Here is a 22,783-nt window from a genome sequence, read left to right as displayed (position 1 = left end):
ACTGGTCAACGGCATCTCCACCAGAACTGGTAGCATTAATAGATGCTGTGATATGCCCAGGTTGTGAAGGGCTGCTCAACTCCCGAGCGCGAGAAAGTTTAGCGAAATATATAAACTCTTCAATGGGAATTTCGGAATCTTTCATGTACAATATGTTGCCAGCTTGAAGATTCTCGCTGTCTTTGCGCTTTTCTGCGACGCTGGGGCCGTCATCCAGAACTGCAATGTTATCCTGATGTATCATCATGATATGCAGGCCAGATCAAAGAGATAAAGATGTTAACTATATGGATGGAAGAAACGGACAAGTTTGTCTACTACGAGAACATACGCATACCGTAAGGGTCCACCTGATATATATATTTAATGAACATCAGGAGATGCGCCCGCGAACTGTACGTCGATGTCAGGCTCGCACCTAAACGCTGTTAGCTTGTAACCCACCAAACTGGTGGCTTGAAGCCCAGAAACTACCTATCTTGATATCCATCAAGCCTGCTACGGTCATATTTCTCCACCACAATCTAGCGTGGTCTGGCATCGGAATTGGCGTTATCATGCCGTCGCTAGCGCAACTCGACTTGGGTGTTGGCGATGTCGGCAGCGGCGTGACGAGCCTTGATTGCCCCCTGTCCGTCTTACACGAAGCAAGTCCTATTTCGGCCTCGGTCTTTACAAGGTTATACTATTAAACTTACGGCTAGAAACGGGGGACAAATAGCTGTGATAAGGGGTAGTTGGAGGAGGTTTAAAAGAACCCCTGCCACCCAGTGTCTATCATTATAAGTTTAGATGGTGAGGGAGCTTAGACAATATCTGAAATAGCCGGAAGAACCAGCTCATCATGATTGATAGTCACAATCTCCCATCATGGAAGTCTATGCCGGCTGTTCCGGGAATGCCACACGGATGTGCCTGGGGACTCTTTGATCGAAACAATGCCAAGGATGAAGTAGGCACCATCAATCTCCTCCAGCCATCTACCATTGTAAACGCATCCAAAGAAATCAAAACTGGAAAGTCCGTTGTTCTCAAGTAAGATACGAGGTTACCTGCATTCAAGGCATTCAACAATCTAATAATGAGTTGCATAGTTGGCCTCTTGATAGAGTTCACGAACCCAGCTTTGATCGTCCGAATTTGCACGTCACAGTCAAGGACTGGAAAAAGGAAGGAGGCCTTTGGTATTGCTATGATGACGAAATCAAACTCAACACTCAGTCCGGAAGCCAGTGGGACGGATTACGTAGGTCATTTGGATGGACGAGCTACCAAGTAATGTCACTGACACCATGATAGGCCATTGGGGTCATTCTGTTACTGGCATGTACTATAACGGTATTCCGCATGAATCAGTCCTTGATACATCCCACCTTGGAGTCGATCGTGAGTTTCATATACATAATATCGAGTCCTATCCCTCTTTCGACCCAGGTATGCTAATAAACACTATCATATCAGATTGGAGCAAGCGTGGAGGCATAGTTGGACGTGGTGTTCTCCTCGACTATGTAGCTTTTGCTGCTCGGCATAATATCGAGTATGATCCTGTGACAAGACACTGCATTACTCTCTCTGATATCCTGAAGATGGCCGAGGAGCAAAGCGTGACGTTTCAGCGTGGCGATATTCTTATTTTTCGAACTGGATGGGTCAAGTGGTATGAGGAACACTCCGAGCAAGAAAGACGATCCAAGATAAAGAATGGAAATGATCATGTCGGCATTGAAGGGAATGAGGAGATGTTTGCGTGGCTATGGGACAATCACTTTGCAGCCTTGGCGAGTGACACAGTTGGAGTCGAGGCATGGCCTCCTACTTTCCCATGGTGTGGGTGCTTCAACCCCCAATGGACTTACACAAGCTGACATCTGAATAGGTCTTCATGACTACGCGATTTCTATGTGGGGGATGCCCCTCGGAGAACTATGGGATTTGGAAGCATTGGCTACAACATGTGAAGAGGAGAACAGATGGACTTTCTTCTTTACCAGCGCACCATTAAACAATCCTGGTGGAATTGCCAGTCCGCCCAACGCTGTTGCTGTCTTTTAAAAGTGATAGCGAACTTATTTATTTTGTGAAAGTATATAGATCAATGGAAAATGTTTCTTGTTATGTATGGAACAAGTATCAAGAATGTTCACAAAGTGTATCAAAGGCCCAGTATGTGTCACAGTACCCATGGGTTGAGCCTTACAGCAAGCCGCCCGTAATGGCTCTGGAGCCCCCGCCATTTAGTGCATCGCAAGCTAAGTTCTTGACCATGGCAAACTGCACTACAACTTGGGCTGGCAAGCTAGGTAGTTGAGCCGAGCGCCGAGCGCCGAACCCCGAGCTCTGTGAGATCGACGGCCAAAGCCAGACGGAGGACATCACGGCTTAGAGCCAGATGTTTTGTGGAACGTCAGACCTATTTGTTTCAATGCAATTAATGATAAGGAAAGCATCCATTTCAACTAGAGAGGAAAGTCGAGCCGACGTCTTCGGAGCGAAGTTGGAGCCGATGTTCTCAGGAACCACTCCGAGGGCCCTCGAAAATGGATAATACCACTAACGCCTCAGCGGTACAGTACATTTCACCAATTACTCAGATAGCGGCTTTCGGATTACACTCACTCCGTTACTGCAATACTGAGAATAGCAGACATCAAAAAAAAAAAAAAAAATAAGAGACGGGGAAACGAATATATGGAACCTTCAATGCTTGAATATTATTTAACTTCCATCATGCCTACCGTCCCCCAGGAGCGTATTCGCATCATCATCAGCTAAGGGCAGCTTGTACAGTCATTTCAACAGTCTTTCGCCACAAAATCGACAGCATCGCTCTCATGGCTCAAGTTCAACAAGCTCCATACGGAACCTGGGAAAGCCCAATTACCCCAGACCATTTTGCCTCAGGATCTGTGATTCTTGACCAGTTAGACGTCAACGTAAGCAATAATGGGATAGATCTCTACTCAATTCTTATTACTAACTATTTAATAAGCGCTCTAATGGCAAGATCTATTGTCTCGAGATCCGTCCAGCCGAAGAGGGAAGAGGCACCATTGTAGAATATGTTGACGGTACTGCCAATGAAGTGCTCCCCAGCAACTGCAACGCCTTGTCTCAAGTGCATGAGTATGGCGGAGCCTCTTTTGTGACAAGACACAGTGATAACCACATCATTTTCACGGATTTTGAGACAAAGGCCGTCTACGATCTTGATCCTGTTACTGGACATGCAGACATATTGGTTCATGAAGACAAAAAGCTCTATTATGCTGATTTTGCCATTCCACCAAACGATCAGAAATGGATAGTCGCGATACAAGAGAACCACCACACAGATGATCCCGCAGCCGTTGAGAATAAGATTGTTGCAATCAACGCTACTACCAAAGTGGTCACGGATCTTGCCATTGGCTGCGACTTTTACGCCTTTCCACGGTTCAGTCCAGATGGAACAAAGCTTTGCTGGATCCAATGGAATCATCCTAATATGCCGTGGGATAATACACAGCTCTTCGTAGCTGATTGGAATGATGGACAAGTCACAAACATAACCAGCATCACCGGAGCCGAGATCAATTCCAGCGTTACTCAACCTTGTTGGGGTACAGATAATACTCTCTACTACGTCAATGATAGGTCGGGATTTTGGCAGCTCTACGAATACTCCAATGGACAGAGTAGACACCTGAAATTATCCGGCCTGGAAGATGCAGAGTTCTGCTTTACAGACTTCTTCCTCGGCGCTGCATCATACACACCATTATCACCAGACACTATTGTTTCTTTTTACACCAAGAACGGGACGTACAAGAGCATCGTCATTGATACTAAAACCTGCAACTATCGAGAACTCCAATGCCCCATATCTGATATCCTCACAAGTGCCATCAAGGCAGTGAGTTCCACGGCTGTAGCCATCATCGGCTCCACCGCATCATCACCCCAAGTGCTTACAGTGGTGGATATCAACGAGGGAGGACTTGGTCAGGTATTGAAACATTCGGCTGCAACTCAGCTGCCAGAAGATTATGTTTCCCATGCCACTCACGTTACATTCCCTCGTGTGGCTAGTTCCGAAGGAGGCGAGGCTCACGGACTCTTCTTGCTGCCGAAAAACCCCAAGTACAAGTGGGATCAGTCGCTGCCCCCGTTGATCGTATCAGTTCACGGTGGGCCAACATGCCAAGCTGGGTCTGGCTTTTATCTGCGTGATCAAGCTTTGACGACTCGTGGTTATGCCGTGCTACAAGTCAACTATGTTGGCTCCACTGGATACGGAAAGAAATATCGGCAATTACTCGATGGACAATGGGGAGTCAGCGACATTTCAGATGCGGTCAGCGCTGTCGATTATCTTGCTCGTCAAGGCTTAATTGACAGACAGAGGGTTGGATTGACAGGACACTCAGCTGGTGGATTCTTGACTATGCAAGGCATGGTGCGCTATCCGAATGTTTGGAGGACAGCCGTCGCTGAGAGTGGCATCTCGGACCTAAAGAGGTTGATGGAGGACACACACAAATTTGAGTGTCGGTATCTACAGCCCCTGTGCTGGCCCAATGGAACTTCTAAAGAGGAGCAAGAACGAATTCTTCTAGAAAGAAGCCCCATACATCACTGTGCCAAAATCCAAAGGCCTATTTTGTGTTTCAATGGAACAGAAGATCCTATTGTACCTCAAAATCAAGCAAACACATTTGTGGAAACAGTTAAGCAAACAGGTGGAGTTGCAGAAGTGGTGCTGTATGAAGGTGAAGGCCACATCTTTGCCAAAGGCTCAAGCTTACAGGATATTGAAGCTCGTCGGTATGATTGGTTCAGGAAATATTTGGTAGATTAACATAGATTATAGATATAGAAGCCATTGTATAGATAATATTCTCTATTTTAAAATTTGGAAGTTGCATTGCGCATAGCTGACGGAATTTGCGAAATCATAAGCTGCAGATTAAGCTAGTAGACCATTTACGGATAATGTTGTCAGTCTATCGTGTGACCATACCTCAAATGATGTTAAATTTGGAGTTTTCAATTTTGAGAAAATAATTTTATTAGATATTATTGATATAATGGGGGTATTACCCTGGAACTACTGGAAGAGAAACGTACGGCGGATATAGGACGATTTAGGACGATTCTGTTCTAGGGTAGCGAGGAAGTTTTGTAAATAAGAGCTAAATGGGCCCACGAGATACTCTTGAGATTACTGGTTATATCTTCATTTACACTTTACTCATTAATTAATTATCATCTATAATCGATGTATTTCTATTGTAAAGCATTGCATATATATATATATATATATATTTTGAGATGTTCAGGGGGGAATATGCTTCCGTCCGGTAATCGGTATAGCACTCCCATAATGTCCTCGATCAGATGATTCATGAAGCGGATAGGCGCCGACTACGGCATTTGCATAGGCTCTTCCGCTATCATCCGATATCACAATGGATTAAATATACAATCAAATATTAGCTACTCAATACGGAGCACAAAACATCCTAACCCATAATCACAGCTAATACGCTAAGTGATAACAATGGAGTTGCAACTCCGTTCTTAGTACTCGTACAACCTGGATTTATTTGCGTTAGTGGGGCAAACTACAGAGTATTACCTTACGCGAATGGAGATGCAACTCCGTCCATTGCCAAGTGACGATTCTATCTTCCCCTGCGTCTAGATCTATTGGCGGTAATGTCTACAATTTATGGTTATTTGCTCCTCTATATAAGAACGCAATATTCCCGCTGATCATGTATGTTTTAGAATAATGCTACAGACTACAGTATATCGCCTTACAATTTTACCACCATAGGAGGCGCGTACGATCAACTGAATCATCAAATCATTTACCAGATGCTAAGATCCTCAATAAAAAAGCACACGCATAGATAAACATACTCTTGCCATGGCACCTTCCAATACGCAAGATTTTAAAACTCCAAGCACCCATCTCACCAACTGCCAAATCAGCACTCCCCACCCTCTGAGTTCTACACCAGAAGAGGACTCCCTCTTTACAATATTTCGCCGGCTCGTGCCTCTCGTCTCCAATGGCAAAATAATTCACCTCAACGCAGGTTTCATGCCACCCTCTAACATGGTGGTTGGGGATGCTATCAGCCGCTTCTGCGCAGAAGCCCTTTACCACGAGTCGCCTAAGCCGCTATGGAAACAAGATACGGAGCAGCTGCGTAGTCTTCTAGCACGCTATCTCCAGACCGAGCCCTCCTCGCTGGCATTTGTCCGCGATACTACAGAGGGCTTGGGCTCGTTTATGCACGGTCTTCGGTTCGGAAAGGGTGATAATGTTATTATTCTTGACTGTGAGCACCCGAATCAATTGTACGGATGGCTGTCCCTTCGTGCGAAGGGACTAGAGGTCAGACTCGTGCCAACTATGGCTAGGACCGCAAAGACAGGGCGTATCGAAGCTGCCAACGCAAACACTTTCGCTCCTTACGTCGACAGTAGAACAAAGGCAATTGGCCTTAGTTCTGTCATGTTTCATAGTGGGCAGCGTAACGATGTGGCGGATGTATGCGCCAAATTCCGCCCGCAGGGGATTCATGTCCTTGCCGACCTGACGCAAGAAGTTGGCTTTGCTGATGTCAATATTGCAAGGTTGGGTGTCTCAGCTGCGTCATTCAGTATGCATAAGGGTCTGAATACGCCAACAGGCATCGCGGTGCTGTATATGGATCCTAAGGTCGTGGCGGAGCTGGATCCCATCCCACCGCTCGTTGGATACGGCGGTATAGCTAACATGTCTGAAGATGCGCCTCTAGTTGAAGGCCCGATTAAGTTTCATCCCACGGCACGCTGGTACGAGCATACAAATATGGGGTGGATAAACGTCGTGTGTGGACGAGCCTTTATGGAATTTTACCTTGATGTGATGGGTCCGAAGAATGTAGAGAATCATCTGTACGGCATTGGAGATCATTTGAGGCGGACCTGCGCGGCATTGGGGATCGAGATTATCGGACCGCAAATTAGGAAGCAGCATTCGCCGCATTTGTATGTACTGCGGTTGCGGGATGATAGGTGGTATGGGCATTTGCGAGAAGCTGGCGTGATTGTGACGAAATTGGCGACCGGAATTAGAATGTCTTTTGGGTTCTATAACAACTTGGCGGATGTCGATAGGTTGGCAGATGTTCTCAGAGCTGGCATAACCCAGGGGATTCCATTGGCGTAGACCGAAGTCCAGAGAGAAAAGAACGCGTCATTGATAAGATAGCGGCCGTTAGTTAAGAAGTACTGAATAAGTTAGACTTAAGACGATGGATCTTGTTTGGACTGTTGTGGTGAAATGATAGCGAGGCGTAGCTGCATCTGGCTGGCGAGGGCCCAGGTCCCCGAGCACTCGCCCAGCGCCTGTGTAAGGTACTCTTCTTCCTCCGGTGTCCCAAGTATACCAAGGACACGAATAGCCTGTACACAAGCGTAGACGAGCACAAGGGGCGAATGTCGCAGATCGTATCTGACGCGGTAGGTGCGTACGAGGGTAATGATGTTCTGTGCTGAGGTGGTGCAGTACTGGCATGAGGAGCTTCGCTCAGTCTCTTGATGACCTGCGACGGCGTTGTCGTGATTCAAGGCGATACGAGCACTGTTGTATAACAAGCTAACCAGATTAATGATACATTAACTCTTTGTTCGGATGATAAACTCACTGAAGCGCTATCAGCCCTGGCACGGCGTTGAGATTGGCCATGTCCCAGCGAGACCATTTTGCAAAAGTTGGCAGAGACTCATGCCACCTTAATAATTCTAGATTGAGTTTGTCCAGATTGGCAGCATGAGAAATAGCGTCCTGGTTGATCCGAAAAGGAAAGAGGATAGTCATCATGCTCTCTATGATTCGAGATAAACGAATCTGCTCCTGGACGAAAGGTATGTTAGAGATGCCCCCAATGGCATCATCACCGTTGACTTCAAAGCCCACAGGGCGCCAATACTCCATTGCGGGTCCATCGCTGTCAAATTCAAGTCAGGTCACATGCGTTCAAAATGAGGTAAAGCTGTCTCACGGCAATATGTTCAATGCATCGACTTCAGCTGCATCGTATACGAGATGAACAGGCCTGCCTAGGATGAGGCTAATGAGCTTATCGGAATTATAGCAACCCCAGTATATACGTCGGCGAATCTCGCTATCTTCATAAGTGCCGAGTGAGGCATCATGAGACACCCAGTTATTTGGATCACGCTGGAATCCAAGATCCTGTGCCATGCGGAAGGCAATTCCAGAGAAACTCCAGCCTTTGGACAAGTTCCCTCGGCCAATCTCGTAGAATGCGAGACATAAAAACGCCTGAACTGTCGGAATGGATGGCTTTGCAAGCCCAGAGACCATAATGATGCTCTCGGCCGCCAGGAAGAACTGGTCGCTGAGCTGTCTTTGCTTGTCGTCAGAAGCTACCATCGCCCCTAGCGCACAGAGTGCCATGAGCAGCGCTGCTGACCAGTAGTTGCAATTTTGTCTATCCCCGAAATGGTCCCGTAGAAAAGCCTCACGGTAGACAAACATAAAGTAGGGATACTGCCACTTAAAGAAATCAGTAAGGGCACAAATCACGACGTCGCCTTCTGAGCTAATGCCGAAGTGCTCCATGACGTGTTCGAAGTTAGTAGCCACACTTCCGGCTTGCCTAACACTGGGGAGTAAAAGGTTGCGTCGACTTTGATAGTATCCGTGAGACTCGACACGGTAGATGCTCGTTGCGCCGTGGAAGATGAGACTGCCATCCAAGTCGAGCTCGAGGTTTGTAGAGTTACCTTCGTGTATTTTCAACACCTCCCGTTGCCCTTGATTGTCGGGCGGGAGGTTGGAAAGTTGATTAGCTGGCACAGAAAGAAGCATCCGTTCCCGCTCATTGTGGGAGGCATTTCGGAGACTCGTGATGAACGATTCAAGCGACTGGACTCGTCTCTCAAGGCTTAGGGCGTACTCGGAGGACGCAGGGGTGCGTTTGCGATCAATCACAGGGTATTCGCATTTCACATTGGCAGCAGTGCATTTTCCGCATGGTTCTGTACGCGAACACTTAAACTGAGGTGTGTTAGATCATTCTTTTGGCGAATAAGTTTACTTGAACCTCTGAAGCCATACCTTCCGATATTGACATCGCTTGCACCTATTCATTGTCAGCCCAGAGGTTTCATTGTGGAATTGACTCATCATACGACAGCCTTCGTCTATGTTTCGAAGGAGCATCTGGACTCTGCTGAGGCATTGCGATGACCTTTATATGTGCAGTTATACGTAGTTTCTGCTTTGGCTTTGAGATGACAGCTTTCATGATAGCCTAGGGGTTGTGGTTGTAGAGTCATCGGTACATGTCTCTAGTCGAAGGAGACAGGTAAAGCACATGCCGCTAACGTTTAGCAGCACGATCGCATGAGTCCGCGGTATCGTTAGCCAATCACCAGTAAGTTAAAGAGTCTAACCTGATGAATGGGTTCAACAAGGAGGCTTCTTTTCTCATTATCGTCTGCTAGAGCGCAAAAGACCATCAGAACCGTAGTCGTGTTGGATCCGAAATTATGATTACGGCTAAGCCCAGGCCCAGTGCTAAAGCGATAACACCACAGTACTTGTATCCTTGCTGGACTCTCCAATTACTTTTTAGCGATACCACAACATCGTTACGAAGTAATTAGCTACGAGCGAATTCTGGAATGGATGTGATCTACCATTCGATCTATACGTGAGAGATTTAAGCTTCATAACCACCAGGACATTTGATCAGTAACGGACAAACAAGAGTGTTAGTAAAACATTGCTGCATAAATAGAGATTCTTCAACTCTCCAAGCATGTTTCCTGGAGACCCCTCACAATATGTATAAACTTATAATTCAAGGCAGCAAACGCAATTAATGTGACCCGCCTGACTATTGATGCGCTGCGATCGCTTGTGATTTCTCCCCATATTTGCCTATGACATTTAGGGAGAGTTCTTCTCCAGACTCTGTTCATTTAAGGATTACCCCGCGATGGGGTTGAAGCTGCGATGCCTGTTGGCGTTTGCCACTCGCAGAATCGTCCAAATACGGCCGACGGGGCGAGCCGAGACTGGCTTGTTCCTGTTTTGGCCTGCTGGGCGAGCTTTCACCTCCACTTCTTTGCGAGAGTGCCTCAGCCCCCAGCTTCCGACATGCAGTTGACTTCGTATGTGTATAAAACTTTCAGGACATAATAAAGTAGCGAGTTGCACTTCATTAATGGATCGAGACCATTCAATACCTTTGCCTGTAAAGAAGATTCAGTGTGCTACATCTCTTAGCACAAAAGTCGAACTGGTCCGAACACCGCAATGGGAAGTGCCTTGAAGCCTGTAACTACCACCAAGTTAGACGTGGTAATGGATGAGTGTGCTGGGGAGACGATTGACGATCACAAGCCCATCGATGGCTTTAGCGATGCCGAGAAGCAGCTAGAAGACACAGGCTCCATTCCATGCGACTTCGTATACAGCTCCAAGGAGAGTACTCGGATCCGATGGAAACTTGACCTAATTCTTCTTCCTATGGTATAGAACCCCACGGCTGTATGATCAAACTTAAGAATGGTTGACTTACAAGTGAAATAGATGGCGTTTACTTACATACTTAACTATATGGACAAGGTTGCCTTATCTGAGGCTTCCATATTTGGCCTGCAGAAAGACTTGGTGGGTGGCATGTAACGTTTAACGAAAGCTGGCCCAATATCTGACTAGAAACAGGGTCTTGTTGGACAGCAATACAGCTGGTCATCTTCCATCTTCTATCTTGGATACTTGGTATGGCAGTATCCCAGCTCGCTCTTAATGCAGAAGCTTCCGATGTAAGCAGCCACTTCAATTCAGCCGATTCAGGTTATAATCTAAGTCTTCATAGTGGACGCTATTTCGGTGTCATGATATTTCTCTGGGGTCTCACGGCAATCACGACGGCATTTACTAAGGGGTTTGCGACACTTTCTGTCAACCGTGTCTTCCTCGGAATTTTTGAATCATGCATGTCCCCCATTCTCACCATTCTCGTATCTCAATATTGGACTCGAGATGAACAGCCGCTTCGCGCCTCCTTGTGGTGGTCAGCCAGCGCGGTCGGCGCCTTTATTGCTGATTCTATTACCTATGGTGTTTCTGGAAAAGATCGCACTGGTTCTACATATGCTGTCTGGAAGATTATTTATCTGGTCTTTGGGTCGTCAACACTGCTCTGGGGTATCATTATCTTTTTTGCAGTGCCATCGTCACCTATGGAGGCGTGGTTCCTTAACAAAAGAGAGAGGAAGATTGCTGCGGCTCAAGTTAGAAACCCTTTTATTGAGTTGAAGTCAGAGCTAACGCATCATTTGATAGGTCATGAAGAACCATACTAGTATAAAAAACACCGAGTATAAATGGCACCAAGTCCGGGAATGCTTGATTGACCCGCAGCCTTGGATACTTGCAATCCATGCCTTTCTCCAAAGCCTACAGGGTGGAGGTCTGACATCGGTGAGTACTATGCATGGTTCGGTGTTTACTGCATTCTGACAGTTTTCTAGTTTTCCAAGATTGTTTTAACCGAAACCCTCGGTTACACTAGTCGCCAGGCGACTCTAATGAGTATGCCATCCAATACCATCCATCTTGTTTCGGTGGTCTTTGCGTAAATTCAACATTGGTCCCTTATAGTCTGCGCAGTCTGCTAATATTTCCCAGTGGTTGGTTTTGTAGCCATTACAAGAATACAAGGTGCTACGTGATGATTGCCACGAACAGCATCGTGTTAATTGGTGCGGTATTGATTGCCAGTTAGTGCTCTTGCCGTTAACCACCAACGATTTCAAGCCGTTCCTAACCATTTCACAGATCTTCCCCGTTCAAATCATAGCGGTCTTCTTGTGTCTTTTTACCGTTAGTGTAATACCCAATTACTTGCTCTAAATTGCAACTAACAATAGTCAGTCATTTACATGAACACGGTCCCATTTGGCTTGGGCATGAGCATGATTTCGTCAAATATTGCAGGATTTACTAAAAAGTCTACGGCAAGTGTAAGCAGATATATCAATTACCAGTGACTAGACTTCATTCTGATTATCTTTACAGGTTCTGATGTTTCTTGGTTACTGCCTCGGTCAGTTCACTGGACCTCAACTGTTCATCGAGAAGCAGGCTCCAAAATTCCAGACAGCTTTTAGGGGCTTCTATTCCTCCATATCTGTCATGATATTCTTGGAGATTGCACTGGTGTAAGTTCAGCATGCTTGGATTGTTTCTCCCAGCTATTAATCATTTTCAACCAGCATTTATATCAGGTATCAGAACCATAGGCGAGATCGCCTTCAAGCAGATAACAACAGCCCGAATATTACCGAAAATGATTCGGACCTGACTGATTGGGAACAGCCCTCATTTAGATATGTTTGGTAAGCTTGGGGTTCTTCGAGTAGCAGACGCGAGGTTCAAATACAGAAGCCCTTTGTATTCGAATGGACCTTTATTTCACTTTAGTACACGAGAAACGCAGCAGTAAATAAGAAACTCAGTTTCAAATTTGCAATGACTGCACTTTTCCTTCTCGCTTTTGAAGCGTTGAGCTACTAATACAAATCTTCTCTTTATCGGCTTCCATTTTATCCGTAAACTCCACCCAGATATCGCAGTTTATTTACATTTTGGTTCAGATGAAAGATATTCCGTGCATACCTATATATATTTCGTTTTATCGCTGTAATACAAGTATAACATGGGTTCATACATACGGCGAACTCTATATCTTCTCTGGAGCCATTTTATCACCATGTTTCTTTTGTCATTAGCCAACATCACTAATATAGACCTCCAAGGCATGAGTCCCATCATTCAATATCTACCTATACAGCTATATAGAGATAAGGTTAGCGTTATTCCATCAATGTTATTGAGGAGCGAAATCATCCATCACGTGACGCAGCCACGAACGACTATCTCAAGACTAGATCTCATAAGTTTGTTATTATCGGCAGGCCAAGCACTTATCGTCTTCATTTAATCCGTAGTCTACAACGCAACTCATCATGCGCTCATGCAATACTTGTACAAGAAGAAAGCTCCATTGTGATACACTGAAGCCTCGTTGCTCATCATGCCGCCAGTCGCATGTCAAATGCGTCTACAACTCGTCATCTCATGCTGTATTCGAGTTTAGAGATGAGACGGAGGATACCAAAGCCCGCTCAAGACATCGCAAAAAGAAGGGTAATGCTTCTACAAATGAAATGACGCCCCAGCAGACAAATCTTCCATCATTGAACCAACAAAATGAAACGCGCGAGCAAAGGGAGGAGCCGGAACTGCTGGAGCTGCCATCGCTTCCAGTCTTCGACACAACGACAATACCTTGGATCAACGGGATATTTGACTCAAACCTGGACCAGCAGTGGGATCCAACAACAGACGCAGCGATGTTATGGAACACCTCTGCCAACTCTATCGTCGCTAACGAAAGCCCCGACCAAACCCGTGGCCTTTACACCAGTCAAGTCTTTGCTGAGTTGAACCCACCTGGCTCAGACTACCAAAGCCCAGATTCCAAATCACTCTCAACTATCTCCGATCATGTTTTGGCACAGCATTATACTCAGAGCCTAGCATCAAAATACAGCTCGAAGGAGCAGGGTTGGAATAACCACACCTATTTCTTTAATCGCTTCAACTCGAGCCATTCATTTGTAGTATCGTCTCTATACGCGTGGACAGCTGCCCACCTCTTCTGTAGTGGAAGATTGCGATCCGAAGCTAGCGCGATGGAGCATTACAGCAAAAGCCTCGTGGGCATCAGAGATCAACTTGGAATTCACCTCTTAGAAGAGAACGAAACCGAAATTGACAGTCAGACGTGGCTTCAACTTCTGCCTCGAGAAGATAACCTGGATGCCGTTGCTGTGACTCTGTATTTTCTGGCTTGGACTGATCTCCTCCTTTCGAGGAGGGCATCTTTGAGACGGATGCTCAGCCTAGAAGCCACTTTACTGGATCTCAGTGGCCATGATCAGTCACATACCCTCTACGTCAGAATGGCTGTATGGTTCTGCTTTCTGGACGCACGCGCTGCGCTATTTCGTCAAGGTAACGATCGCATTATTCAGGCCATGGGAGATGACTCGGGCTTGATGAGAGCCGTAGAAGCGTCATATGACTTTCTGCAGAATGAATACAGTCTCCTGTACCCTGAGGAAGAACGGCGGCGGGACGAGGCTCATAAGCCCCTGTATGTCGCAACATGTCGCTTGGTTGCTCTTCTAGGCAAACTCTCTCGGAAAGGCGGCGACGCAGCAGACGAGTGCCATGTCATGGCGTCCTTGTGCGATATTCAGCGAGTAAGTCGAACATATGATGATAACCGGAGGGACGATATTAATTGATCGATTCCTATCAGAATATCGAAAGCATGAGCGAGGAAAAAGCTGCAGAAAACAAGGTGTTTTCCACCTACCTGACAACAAGTGCGCTTTTTCATGCATTTGATCCCATATATTAGGGTTTTTCAAGATAGTATCTTCAACAAGCTGGAACGCCTTCTCGTGACTTGCTAACAGAGTTCGGGCTTCAGATGTGAACTTTTCTAATGCCGCGCGGGAATACTCGGCTGCTATAAACTCTTGGCATGCCGCCACAAGTTTGTCTTGTATATCCTTGGGGACGGATTCCTATCACCATAATCGTTATTTATATGAGAGAGTAAATGAGATGGAGAAACTGCAGGTTAGAAATTCGTACATTCAAGACTTGCGACAGGTCAAATGCTGGCTTATACCATCCTGTGGAGAGCTTCAAATCGAGTTCGGCCTCAGACAGATCCGGATTCTCCTGACGGAGACGCTCTTGTACTGCAGTGGCGCGCTCCAGAAAATCCTCTTCTGTGAAAGCAGGAAGAGGCAAAGGGTCGTTGCCAGTAGACTTAGTTTCTGCCATTATATATGCGACAATGTGTACGGCGAGAGGGAGATAGCTGATGGCCAGAGACCTGCCTATATGAAGACTTCAAAGTGAACGGCTTGGGCAAGTAAAAGCTTTTTAACATACCTAGTAGAGATCAAAACTTATGTGAGAGGCGGGGTCAGCCTTTCTAGAAGACATGTGACTACGAAGAGGTCTTGACATTTCCGAATTAGCAATCACTCGATGTACATAAAGTATTTATAATCGAGCAGTCGCGTTCAACAGGTAATACTGCGCTACTGTTTCTACATGAACAGCTTTTATTGTTCAAGTAAACAGATCATTGGACTGGTCTTGTTACTTGAATTGTAGCCAATAAAAGATGAAAGTATGCTTGGGTGTATGCGTAAGTGTGAGCAATGTCGCAAAGGATAACCTTCGAAGTTACGATAGTTTCAATAAAGGTACAAAGTAAGGCTTGGCAGATGAAACGTGTCAAACAAATGTAGAGATAGAATGTTAAGATATATCTTTCGCTTGGACTTACAGCGCACAACATGTTTGTTAAAATTATTGCCCAGTATCTTGTGCTTTAAGTCGACAATCTCCCCTTGGCGGTATTTGCTCTATCCGAAAATCGCACATATGATTTCATCTTCTCTAGTTCATCGCGGTTCAATCCGACACCATGGCACGTTTCCCATTGCGCAACTACGAAGTACAAATTAGGCTGCTGCGTAGCATTGCATATATCCACGTAATTTACTAACTATTTTTGTTCAAGCAGCCTGCGTGTTGGTCCAGTTGCACTTCTTCGTTGAAGGATTTGGTCCTTTTTACAGCAGACAGTGGGGCGAACAAAAGGCCATCCATCACCCAACAAGCACATCTAGGATTGAATTGAAGCGTGAGATATTGCGCTCTACCGACGTTCAACGGCCAGAATTTAAGTACTCCGGCACGGTGATTAATGAAGCTCGTCGGAACCATTCTCATCTACCTGTTCAGAATGACAGAAACCCCAAGTCCATACTTGTGCGTCTTGTGCTTCCCACAAAGTATACGAAGATTCAGGGAGCATTGTGGAGCTGTCTGCCTACAACTGGTGAAGAACCCGAACCAACGACACCGTACGGGCTTCCATCATCAAGGTTAACATCGGCAACCATTTGCCGATTCTCAATCCATTAAAGCCATATTCACAAGTAATTACCTTCGGCCCCGCACGTTGACTTTGAAATGATGCTTACGTTGCCTATATGTAGCCTTATGCACTTCACATTGCTGGCATATGTCTTCTTTTCAAGCAGCATATATGACGGTATAATCCAATTAATATTTGCATGTTAGCGGATCACCAGCTAATCTCCGACTTTTTTTTACCCCATATCAATTTTCTCTCCATGGCGCATACTATGATCGACAACTTGTGCCACCAGATCGAAATTGATAACCTTTCTGCCGTGGAGGAAGCCATTAAAGCAGGCGTTCCGATAAATCAGTACTCGGCAGCGGGGTTTACCCCTCTCGGAACTGCAATCATCTGTGGCCATTTGGCTATCACACGGCTTCTTCTCGATAAAGGGGCCGATATTAGCCTGGCATACAAAGCAGATCTGTGTCTTGACAAGACTCGTATGCAGTCTGATTTACCCGAAGTATGTGCCGCGATTCATTGCGCATCTGTCTCTGGATCGGCGGATTTGATCCGCTTACTCGTCGATCATGGCGCAGATATAAATGACCCTAGTGCGCTCGACTATGGTGCTCAAATGCTTCCGTTGTTCTTATCGAGAGGAGATGCAACTAAAGCGCTTATTGAACTCGGCGCAGATGTGTCGCGAAGTAACTCATCTGGTTTCACCGCTTTACTGCATGCCATGGCGCGAGAAGATGTCTCATCGACTAGGCTGCTTGTGGAGAATGGTGCAGATGTCGAGGTCGAAAGAAAAACAAAATATCGAGTTAGGGTACCATTAGAGAATGGCAAAGAAGACACAAAAGAGCGTCTTGTTGAGGGAACATCTTCGCCATTGATGGTTGCGTGCCATCAAGGCCGCCTCAGGCCTACGTCTTTCGAAATGATCAAGATACTGGCCTCCTCTGGAGCAGATGTCAATCGGCGCTACTATATCAAGACTACCGAGAGTGATCTCAGTTTCACCGTATTGTCTTTAATTTGCGGCTCTCGTACGCCCACCCCTTTAGTAAAAGGGGCTTATGCCAAAAAGGATCAATACGGTGAGAAAGAAGTGGCGGCGATCAGAGAGCTCATTGCTGCCGGTGCAGATGTCAATAATCCTCCAATCATTACTTATTTATGTGAGGGAGAGATGCCTTTTAAGGATTTCGAATCCCGTTTTGATGTGATCCAGAAGCTGATCAATCATGGTCTGCACCTTGACGCCCACTCGGGTCGAGATCCGCTATTGGCTCTTCTGAAGTCATTTACCAAGCACCCAGAAGCTGAAACCCAATTCATCAGTATGGCAAGTGTATTAGCTAGAGCAGGAATGAAGTTGGATCTTTTCAGGGACGCGATAGAGCTGGCTGGTCTGCCAGCAGATTTCTATAACTAAATCCGAAGTATCAATAGCGACAAATAATTCAGCGTATAATGGTTTAAATAGTAAATTGCAATTACTCCCGTATCAGTCTAATATATTCATTTAATTCTAGGAGGCTAGCTGCAACCAGCTCAATGGCTCGAATATACATTGTACCTTTCCGCTTATGAAGTGTTAGACCACATATTTAGCTGTCCATTCTTATAAATATTACTCTATAATCTCAGTGATGCTCATGGCATACGTGCATGGTAGAAACAAAGATATGTCTATCTAGGTAGTGAAAAGAAAGAAAGAACCTTCCAGTTAGAAAAAGGAATACAATTTGCAGCACTTGTACGCAGCGAAACAGTATGGTGATATGAAAGCGATCTCCATACGCGACCCTCTGTCTAATACTTTAACAAGCTAGCATCAACTGCGACAATTCTAGCCGAAGTAGTCGGATCTGAGATATTCCTTCCCGTGGAGACATAGAATGTATCGGTGTCAAAAGTACCTCGTCCAAACGCCAGACATGTTGAATCAGGCATTAAAGGATCGGTCGGATCTCCAATTATGCGCTTGCTTTTCCCAGTCTTGACATCAACATGAACGATTGCGTTCTCAGGGCTGTTCGTGGCGAGAAGAATATTGCCGTGAGAGTCGAATATGAAATCATCAAGACCGGGTGCCACGGATGAAATGTTTGCAACCAAGGCGGGCTGAGCTTTTTTGACAAGATATCCTTTGGAATCAACCTTGACCTTATAGATTGACTGAGTCGAAGGATTTCCAAAGTATAGATAAGACCCTTTTATCCTCATAGCGCTTACACCAATCGGTAGCACTGCGCCCTCGGGTACTGTCATTTCTTGGAATGCAAAAGCTTTGGGGTCATAGTGGCCAGTTGAGAGATCTAGACGGCCAATAGCCCCAACGAAAGAATCGGCGATAAGCACAGACCCAGGGGCCTGTGGAATAGCAGTCACACCGTTGGGAAATGACGAAATTGGTGCGAGATCGCTGACCTTTTTAACAGTCGCCTTGCCATATCGATCAAAAGTGAGTTTAAAGCCTTTGAACGAACCAACTGTTGTAGTGAAAGTCGTCAGGCTGGTGAAGTTGCCACCAACAAAGAAGAAAGCCTCTTCGCCATATGATTCAGGCAATTCAGTTATGCCAAGGAGGCTGTTAACCTCCGGAACGGAGGCGAGGACTTCAGCCTTGTTATCTGTGTGAATGGATGGTCGGGTTACTGTGAAAATATTCGAGGAGTAGAAGAGGCTCGTCGCAAGAATATCGCCATTACGGCGTACAACAATGCTTTCCAACCAAGTTTCCTTGGGAAGTTGAGTAAGTACTCGTGCTGCAGGAAATCCAGGTGCATTGATGGGACCGCCTAGCACCGAGCCACCAATGGCTATCATAAACGCGAGAAGTTGGAGAAACATTTTGTAGGTTGTAGTATCTGTGTTGAGACGAGAACTGGCTTCTAAAAAGATGTCACAAGAATTTTGATGGGAGATACTTGAAATGTAATGGACTACCTATGATACTTTTATACCCCTACAGCTCTCTTGCAACAATTCTTTCGTCAGTCCTATGTTGATTGCATTAGGGTAGATTACAAACTGACTTACAAAGCTGATAAATTATTACAGAATAACTAGCAGCTATATGATGCCTCACAACTAATTGTCATCATGATATAGTAGCTTTAATCCCTAGCAGGCCTAATAGTACTACCTGGGTTTGCCTTCTCATGGCGCGGCAGACGGCGGCCGCTTACGGCCGCTCCTTGTAATATGCACGGAGTGCCCACATCGACCCCTCGAAGTGCTTATGTGGTAAAGCGAGGAAGATGAAAGAAATCCAGATACATTAGTCAAGCTGAGAGTTAAAATAGTGACAAAATAGTACACAATACATTTAATATTGCAGGCCATTAAAAAAAGGTAAAACCCTGAGGTTGCTCCATTCATGCGTGTTTGCGGTGCTTTATAGCGTCCATTTATAGCGTCCATACTATTGTCGGTGCCATGATGAAACATCAGACAGTTCCTACACTTGTGCTATAATACAACGGTTACCTATTCCTGAGTCTACAAAAAAGATAAGCGTATAGACACCCTGTAAGGCTATGTCTCCTGAAGGTGCTATGGCACAGCTGTTAAGAAAGCTGTATATTCTATGTGCCCAATTCGGATTTGGGATTGGCCAGCCGACGACCAGCTAGGTCCCTATGTCTTAGCCTCCATGCTAGGTAGAGTCCGACAGGAGTCGGAGATAGCGTAGAGATCATCACTATCAGCACTAAATTCTGACGCTGTTTGGGAGATGCATCTTCAATAATTCTCCATTCGCATACATTGACAATCATCACGCCAACAACAGTGTGCATCTTTAGTTTGCCCAAATTTCACCCGTTACAACATTCGCTCTTCAAAGAGAGCAATTCTGGGCATCTAGATCTGTTCTCTCTTAAAACCACAAAGACAACACATCTGCGCGACAATTATCACGAAATACTTGGGGCTTGACAACACACTTCCTAGATCTCCGGCTATGAACTCAACTAGCGATCCATTCACATACACAAGCACTGGCGCATTTTCTGGTGCATCTCTCGCAGTTTTAGGGCAATTATTCATACAAATCGACGACCGTACGTCATGGTCTGCGGCAAATTCGCTTCTGAATCCAGAACTGAAAAGCTCAACGTCCAATGCTATAATCTGGGGCCAATTTGCGAATTGCTGGGGAGAAGCGGTCATCAAGTGTGAAAGGCTACAATTTGTTCTGTATGAGCTGAAGAGTAGCAATAGGCCGATCCCGCTACGGCCCAGGCACGAGCCATTGGGCAGAGCTTTAATAAGCAAATCTACCAAACTCGAGCGTCAATCAAAGGTATCAAGGCATCTACCGTTCAGCTTGGCCTTAGCTTCGACGATAAACTGTAATCCGCCTCTTTACGCGGTGCGGGAGTTCCTATCACCACAATGGACGTCCGACATACTATTGGATGCATACCTCGCCACCTTCGAGTCAATAACGCGTATTTTGCATGCGCCAGTCTTTCTTCACGATTACAGGCGCTTCTAGACAATGCCTGGATCAACATATACAGCAGATCAAGAAGAGCTGTTACTATGAAAGCTGGTTGTACGTATCGCTCCAGGAGCTTTCGTCTGCTTCGAACTCGATGCCGCCAGCGAAACAGGCTGTGAGCAGCGACATGACTGCAATTGTTTGCGAGAACAGGCGAAAGCATGTATCGCATATGGGAAGCAGTGGCTAGCTCGCAACATTATGGCTGGGTCTGGAGCTGGCTTCAATACCGCACAAGTTTCATGTCTCCTCGCTGTTGCGGCCACAGGCCCAGTCGGTGCTGCCTCGACTATAAACCGAAGTTGGAACGAAAGATAGACTCGTCAAATCTTCACAAGATACGGGTTTCGTTCTCGCCTCTTTATGCTAGAGATCTCCTTCTAGTCAACCTTCCGGGTATGCCCCAGCATGCACTTGGAGTACAGTCTGCCTTTCTTATCCATAGAATCAGCCTTCAGACGCATCAAAGACAGCAAACATCCCTCTTAGCCCCTGTCCACCTTCTTGTTGCTCAACAGGCACTTGGCCATTGAGCCACATCCTATGATAGTCCAACCCTGCCCACTCCCAGCCTAATTCTGAGAAGACTCTCATGCCATTCTCATTTGCACCAAATACCTCTGCGATTAGGCTTCCAGTAGATGACGACACGCTTGGATGTGTCATAGCGAGCTGAAGTAAGAGAGACGCGTGATCGATAGAATCTGCTATCAAAGGCCCAACTCGGTGTCCATGTTCACAGCGACGGACCAAAATAACCCCCCGCAACTCCTTCGAGCTGTTTGAGATAGCAAAGCCGAAAGCATCTGGACGGGAGAATAAAGCGTCTTTGGTCCATAGTGCCGGTCGCTGGAGGCCAGTATGCTTCTGGTCTAGGGCTGCCAGACTGCTCTCATCAACTTCCTTGATATCAGTCACCGTATAGCCGTCCTTGGGCTTTTTTTCTCCGTAATTGACTGGTAGCTCAGTTGCCGATACGCGTGTCATGAGCTTGAGCCTCGTTGCCTCAACAAACCCCCGCCTTGCATACGTTGCGACTTGCTCTTGTACTGCATCCAGGCCGACGGTGTGAATGCCATTCTGCTTGTACGAATCAAGCATTACTTTGAATAAAATCCTTCCCCATCCTCTACCTTGGTACTCCTTGTTAATGATGAAGAAACCAACCCATCCGGTTTGGTTGGGGTATTGGAAACCGATCACCATCCCAGAAGGCTCCTTTTTATCCTTCGGGATAACAATGAGCCAGTCTTCGCCATTTCTCGCAACTGTAAAGTGCGTTTTAGCATCCAAGTCATCTCGATTCTATCATCCATTAGTTTCTTTCATCACGTAAATGAATCCAAGATCTGAGCTTTACCCATCCTAAATCTCTCATCCGGTCCCACCAAAGATCCTTTACCTCATTCAGAGACGTTCCCGATCGAACGGTAAAGTCGGTTGAACTCTCAAAGACCGGCATTCTATTTTCAGGACCTAGTTGCTTCTATCGAATTCAGATTATCAGCACGCGATGCAGACATATGTTTCGAGTCGTTATGCCCGATACAATAGCAAGGCTCTGTTTCAAAGTTATCAGCAAAAAATGAACTTTGTAGTTAGCGGGGTCAAATTGCATGGAGCCCGATATACATATACGAGTATCCCCTGTGAGGTTGGGTCACACCGCTGCCAACTTGCTTGCAGATTTACAACACATCATGCTGAATAAAAACCGTCATTGATTGTCTAGAGCACTACGCAGTAGTGCTTATGCAACCCCGCTGGCTGCGGCAATTCTGAACCTAGACTTTGGTAGATGTGGACCTGAAGGATTTCATGTGAAATCGATACGACGATCGCGTGATGCCAATTTTGGAACGGAACACGATAAACTTTACTTTAAGAACAAATCTGTTCCCAGGTAGAAATAGATGACATTTTGGCATTTTTATCCCCATATATTTTGAGAAGGGCACTGCCATATTAATGCTAAACAACACTGTGACCTGTTTAAGTTCACCTCTGGGTTAGCTGATGACAGAAGCTCTAACAGCTTACCACCTCGCCAGCCAACCTACCTATGTACTAAATACACTAAGAAGCTAATCTCACTCTGGCTGTGGAAGAACCAACACCGGTGGAAACAGCAGCAACAGTTTCTATTCTTTTCCTTCCCTTTCCTCGTGAATAATTATATATATTTAATGTGAAGGCCATTTTAGATAAATAC

General features: G+C 45.8%; 10 protein-coding genes across 10 annotated transcripts; 7 read left to right on the top strand and 3 right to left on the bottom strand.

Moving 5' to 3' along the window:
• Positions 1-844: 844 nt before the first annotated feature.
• V8C40DRAFT_267122 (putative cyclase domain-containing protein) lies at positions 845-2,055 on the top strand (the record flags this gene model as incomplete). The annotated part of the gene is made up of 5 exons (XM_083219823.1): positions 845-1,035; positions 1,095-1,246; positions 1,300-1,386; positions 1,462-1,830; positions 1,880-2,055. The coding sequence occupies 5 exons, from the start codon at positions 845-847 to the stop codon at positions 2,053-2,055; spliced, it is 975 nt and encodes a 324-aa protein (XP_083072296.1).
• A 779-nt stretch (positions 2,056-2,834) lies between these two features.
• Positions 2,835-4,840, top strand: V8C40DRAFT_280241 (S9 family peptidase; the record flags this gene model as incomplete). Its single annotated transcript, XM_083221371.1, has 2 exons — positions 2,835-2,936; positions 2,993-4,840. 2 exons carry the CDS (start codon positions 2,835-2,837, stop codon positions 4,838-4,840), a joined length of 1,950 nt encoding a protein of 649 aa, XP_083072295.1.
• Positions 4,841-5,496: 656 nt separating this feature from the next.
• V8C40DRAFT_248473 (pyridoxal phosphate-dependent transferase) lies at positions 5,497-7,265 on the top strand. The gene is made up of 2 exons (XM_083216548.1): positions 5,497-5,716; positions 5,786-7,265. Exon 2 carries the CDS (start codon positions 5,915-5,917, stop codon positions 7,205-7,207), a length of 1,293 nt encoding a protein of 430 aa, XP_083072294.1. The 5' UTR covers positions 5,497-5,716; positions 5,786-5,914; the 3' UTR covers positions 7,208-7,265.
• Positions 7,266-7,284: 19 nt separating this feature from the next.
• V8C40DRAFT_275582 (Zn(II)2Cys6 transcription factor) lies at positions 7,285-9,248 on the bottom strand (the record flags this gene model as incomplete). The annotated part of the gene is made up of 5 exons (XM_083220734.1): positions 7,285-7,636; positions 7,686-7,988; positions 8,043-9,064; positions 9,125-9,149; positions 9,199-9,248. 5 exons carry the CDS (start codon positions 9,246-9,248, stop codon positions 7,285-7,287), a joined length of 1,752 nt encoding a protein of 583 aa, XP_083072293.1.
• A 915-nt stretch (positions 9,249-10,163) lies between these two features.
• V8C40DRAFT_280236 (MFS general substrate transporter) lies at positions 10,164-12,424 on the top strand (the record flags this gene model as incomplete). The annotated part of the gene is made up of 10 exons (XM_083221370.1): positions 10,164-10,546; positions 10,607-10,687; positions 10,742-10,842; positions 10,896-11,313; positions 11,366-11,503; positions 11,554-11,657; positions 11,711-11,802; positions 11,957-12,045; positions 12,101-12,243; positions 12,298-12,424. The coding sequence occupies exons 1-10, from the start codon at positions 10,331-10,333 to the stop codon at positions 12,422-12,424; spliced, it is 1,509 nt and encodes a 502-aa protein (XP_083072292.1). The 5' UTR covers positions 10,164-10,330.
• A 569-nt stretch (positions 12,425-12,993) lies between these two features.
• On the top strand, positions 12,994-14,453 carry V8C40DRAFT_248468 (Zn(II)2Cys6 transcription factor domain-containing protein). The gene has a single exon (XM_083216547.1). It carries the CDS (start codon positions 13,051-13,053, stop codon positions 14,395-14,397), a length of 1,347 nt encoding a protein of 448 aa, XP_083072291.1. The 5' UTR covers positions 12,994-13,050; the 3' UTR covers positions 14,398-14,453.
• Positions 14,454-16,083: 1,630 nt separating this feature from the next.
• V8C40DRAFT_38749 (ankyrin repeat domain-containing protein) lies at positions 16,084-17,523 on the top strand. Its single transcript, XM_083222925.1, has one exon. The coding sequence runs from the start codon at positions 16,258-16,260 to the stop codon at positions 17,491-17,493; it is 1,236 nt and encodes a 411-aa protein (XP_083072290.1). The 5' UTR covers positions 16,084-16,257; the 3' UTR covers positions 17,494-17,523.
• Positions 17,524-17,873: 350 nt separating this feature from the next.
• V8C40DRAFT_280232 (uncharacterized protein) lies at positions 17,874-19,227 on the bottom strand (the record flags this gene model as incomplete). Its single annotated transcript, XM_083221369.1, has 3 exons — positions 17,874-18,883; positions 19,104-19,107; positions 19,210-19,227. 3 exons carry the CDS (start codon positions 19,225-19,227, stop codon positions 17,874-17,876), a joined length of 1,032 nt encoding a protein of 343 aa, XP_083072289.1.
• A 599-nt stretch (positions 19,228-19,826) lies between these two features.
• On the top strand, positions 19,827-21,002 carry V8C40DRAFT_248461 (uncharacterized protein). The gene has a single exon (XM_083216546.1). The coding sequence runs from the start codon at positions 20,029-20,031 to the stop codon at positions 20,563-20,565; it is 537 nt and encodes a 178-aa protein (XP_083072288.1). The 5' UTR covers positions 19,827-20,028; the 3' UTR covers positions 20,566-21,002.
• On the bottom strand, positions 20,538-22,301 carry V8C40DRAFT_248459 (GNAT family N-acetyltransferase). Its single transcript, XM_083216545.1, has 2 exons — positions 21,932-22,301; positions 20,538-21,876 (listed from the first exon to the last, which is right to left on the bottom strand). Exons 1-2 carry the CDS (start codon positions 22,031-22,033, stop codon positions 21,019-21,021), a joined length of 960 nt encoding a protein of 319 aa, XP_083072287.1. The 5' UTR covers positions 22,034-22,301; the 3' UTR covers positions 20,538-21,018.
• Positions 22,302-22,783: the final 482 nt, after the last annotated feature.

Source organism: Trichoderma camerunense, assembly GCF_050948025.1.
Source record: "Trichoderma camerunense strain CBS 138272 chromosome Unknown V8C40scaffold_11, whole genome shotgun sequence".
Taxonomy (NCBI): Eukaryota; Fungi; Ascomycota; class Sordariomycetes; order Hypocreales; family Hypocreaceae; genus Trichoderma; species Trichoderma camerunense.
This window is presented reverse-complemented; position numbering and strand designations above follow the sequence as displayed.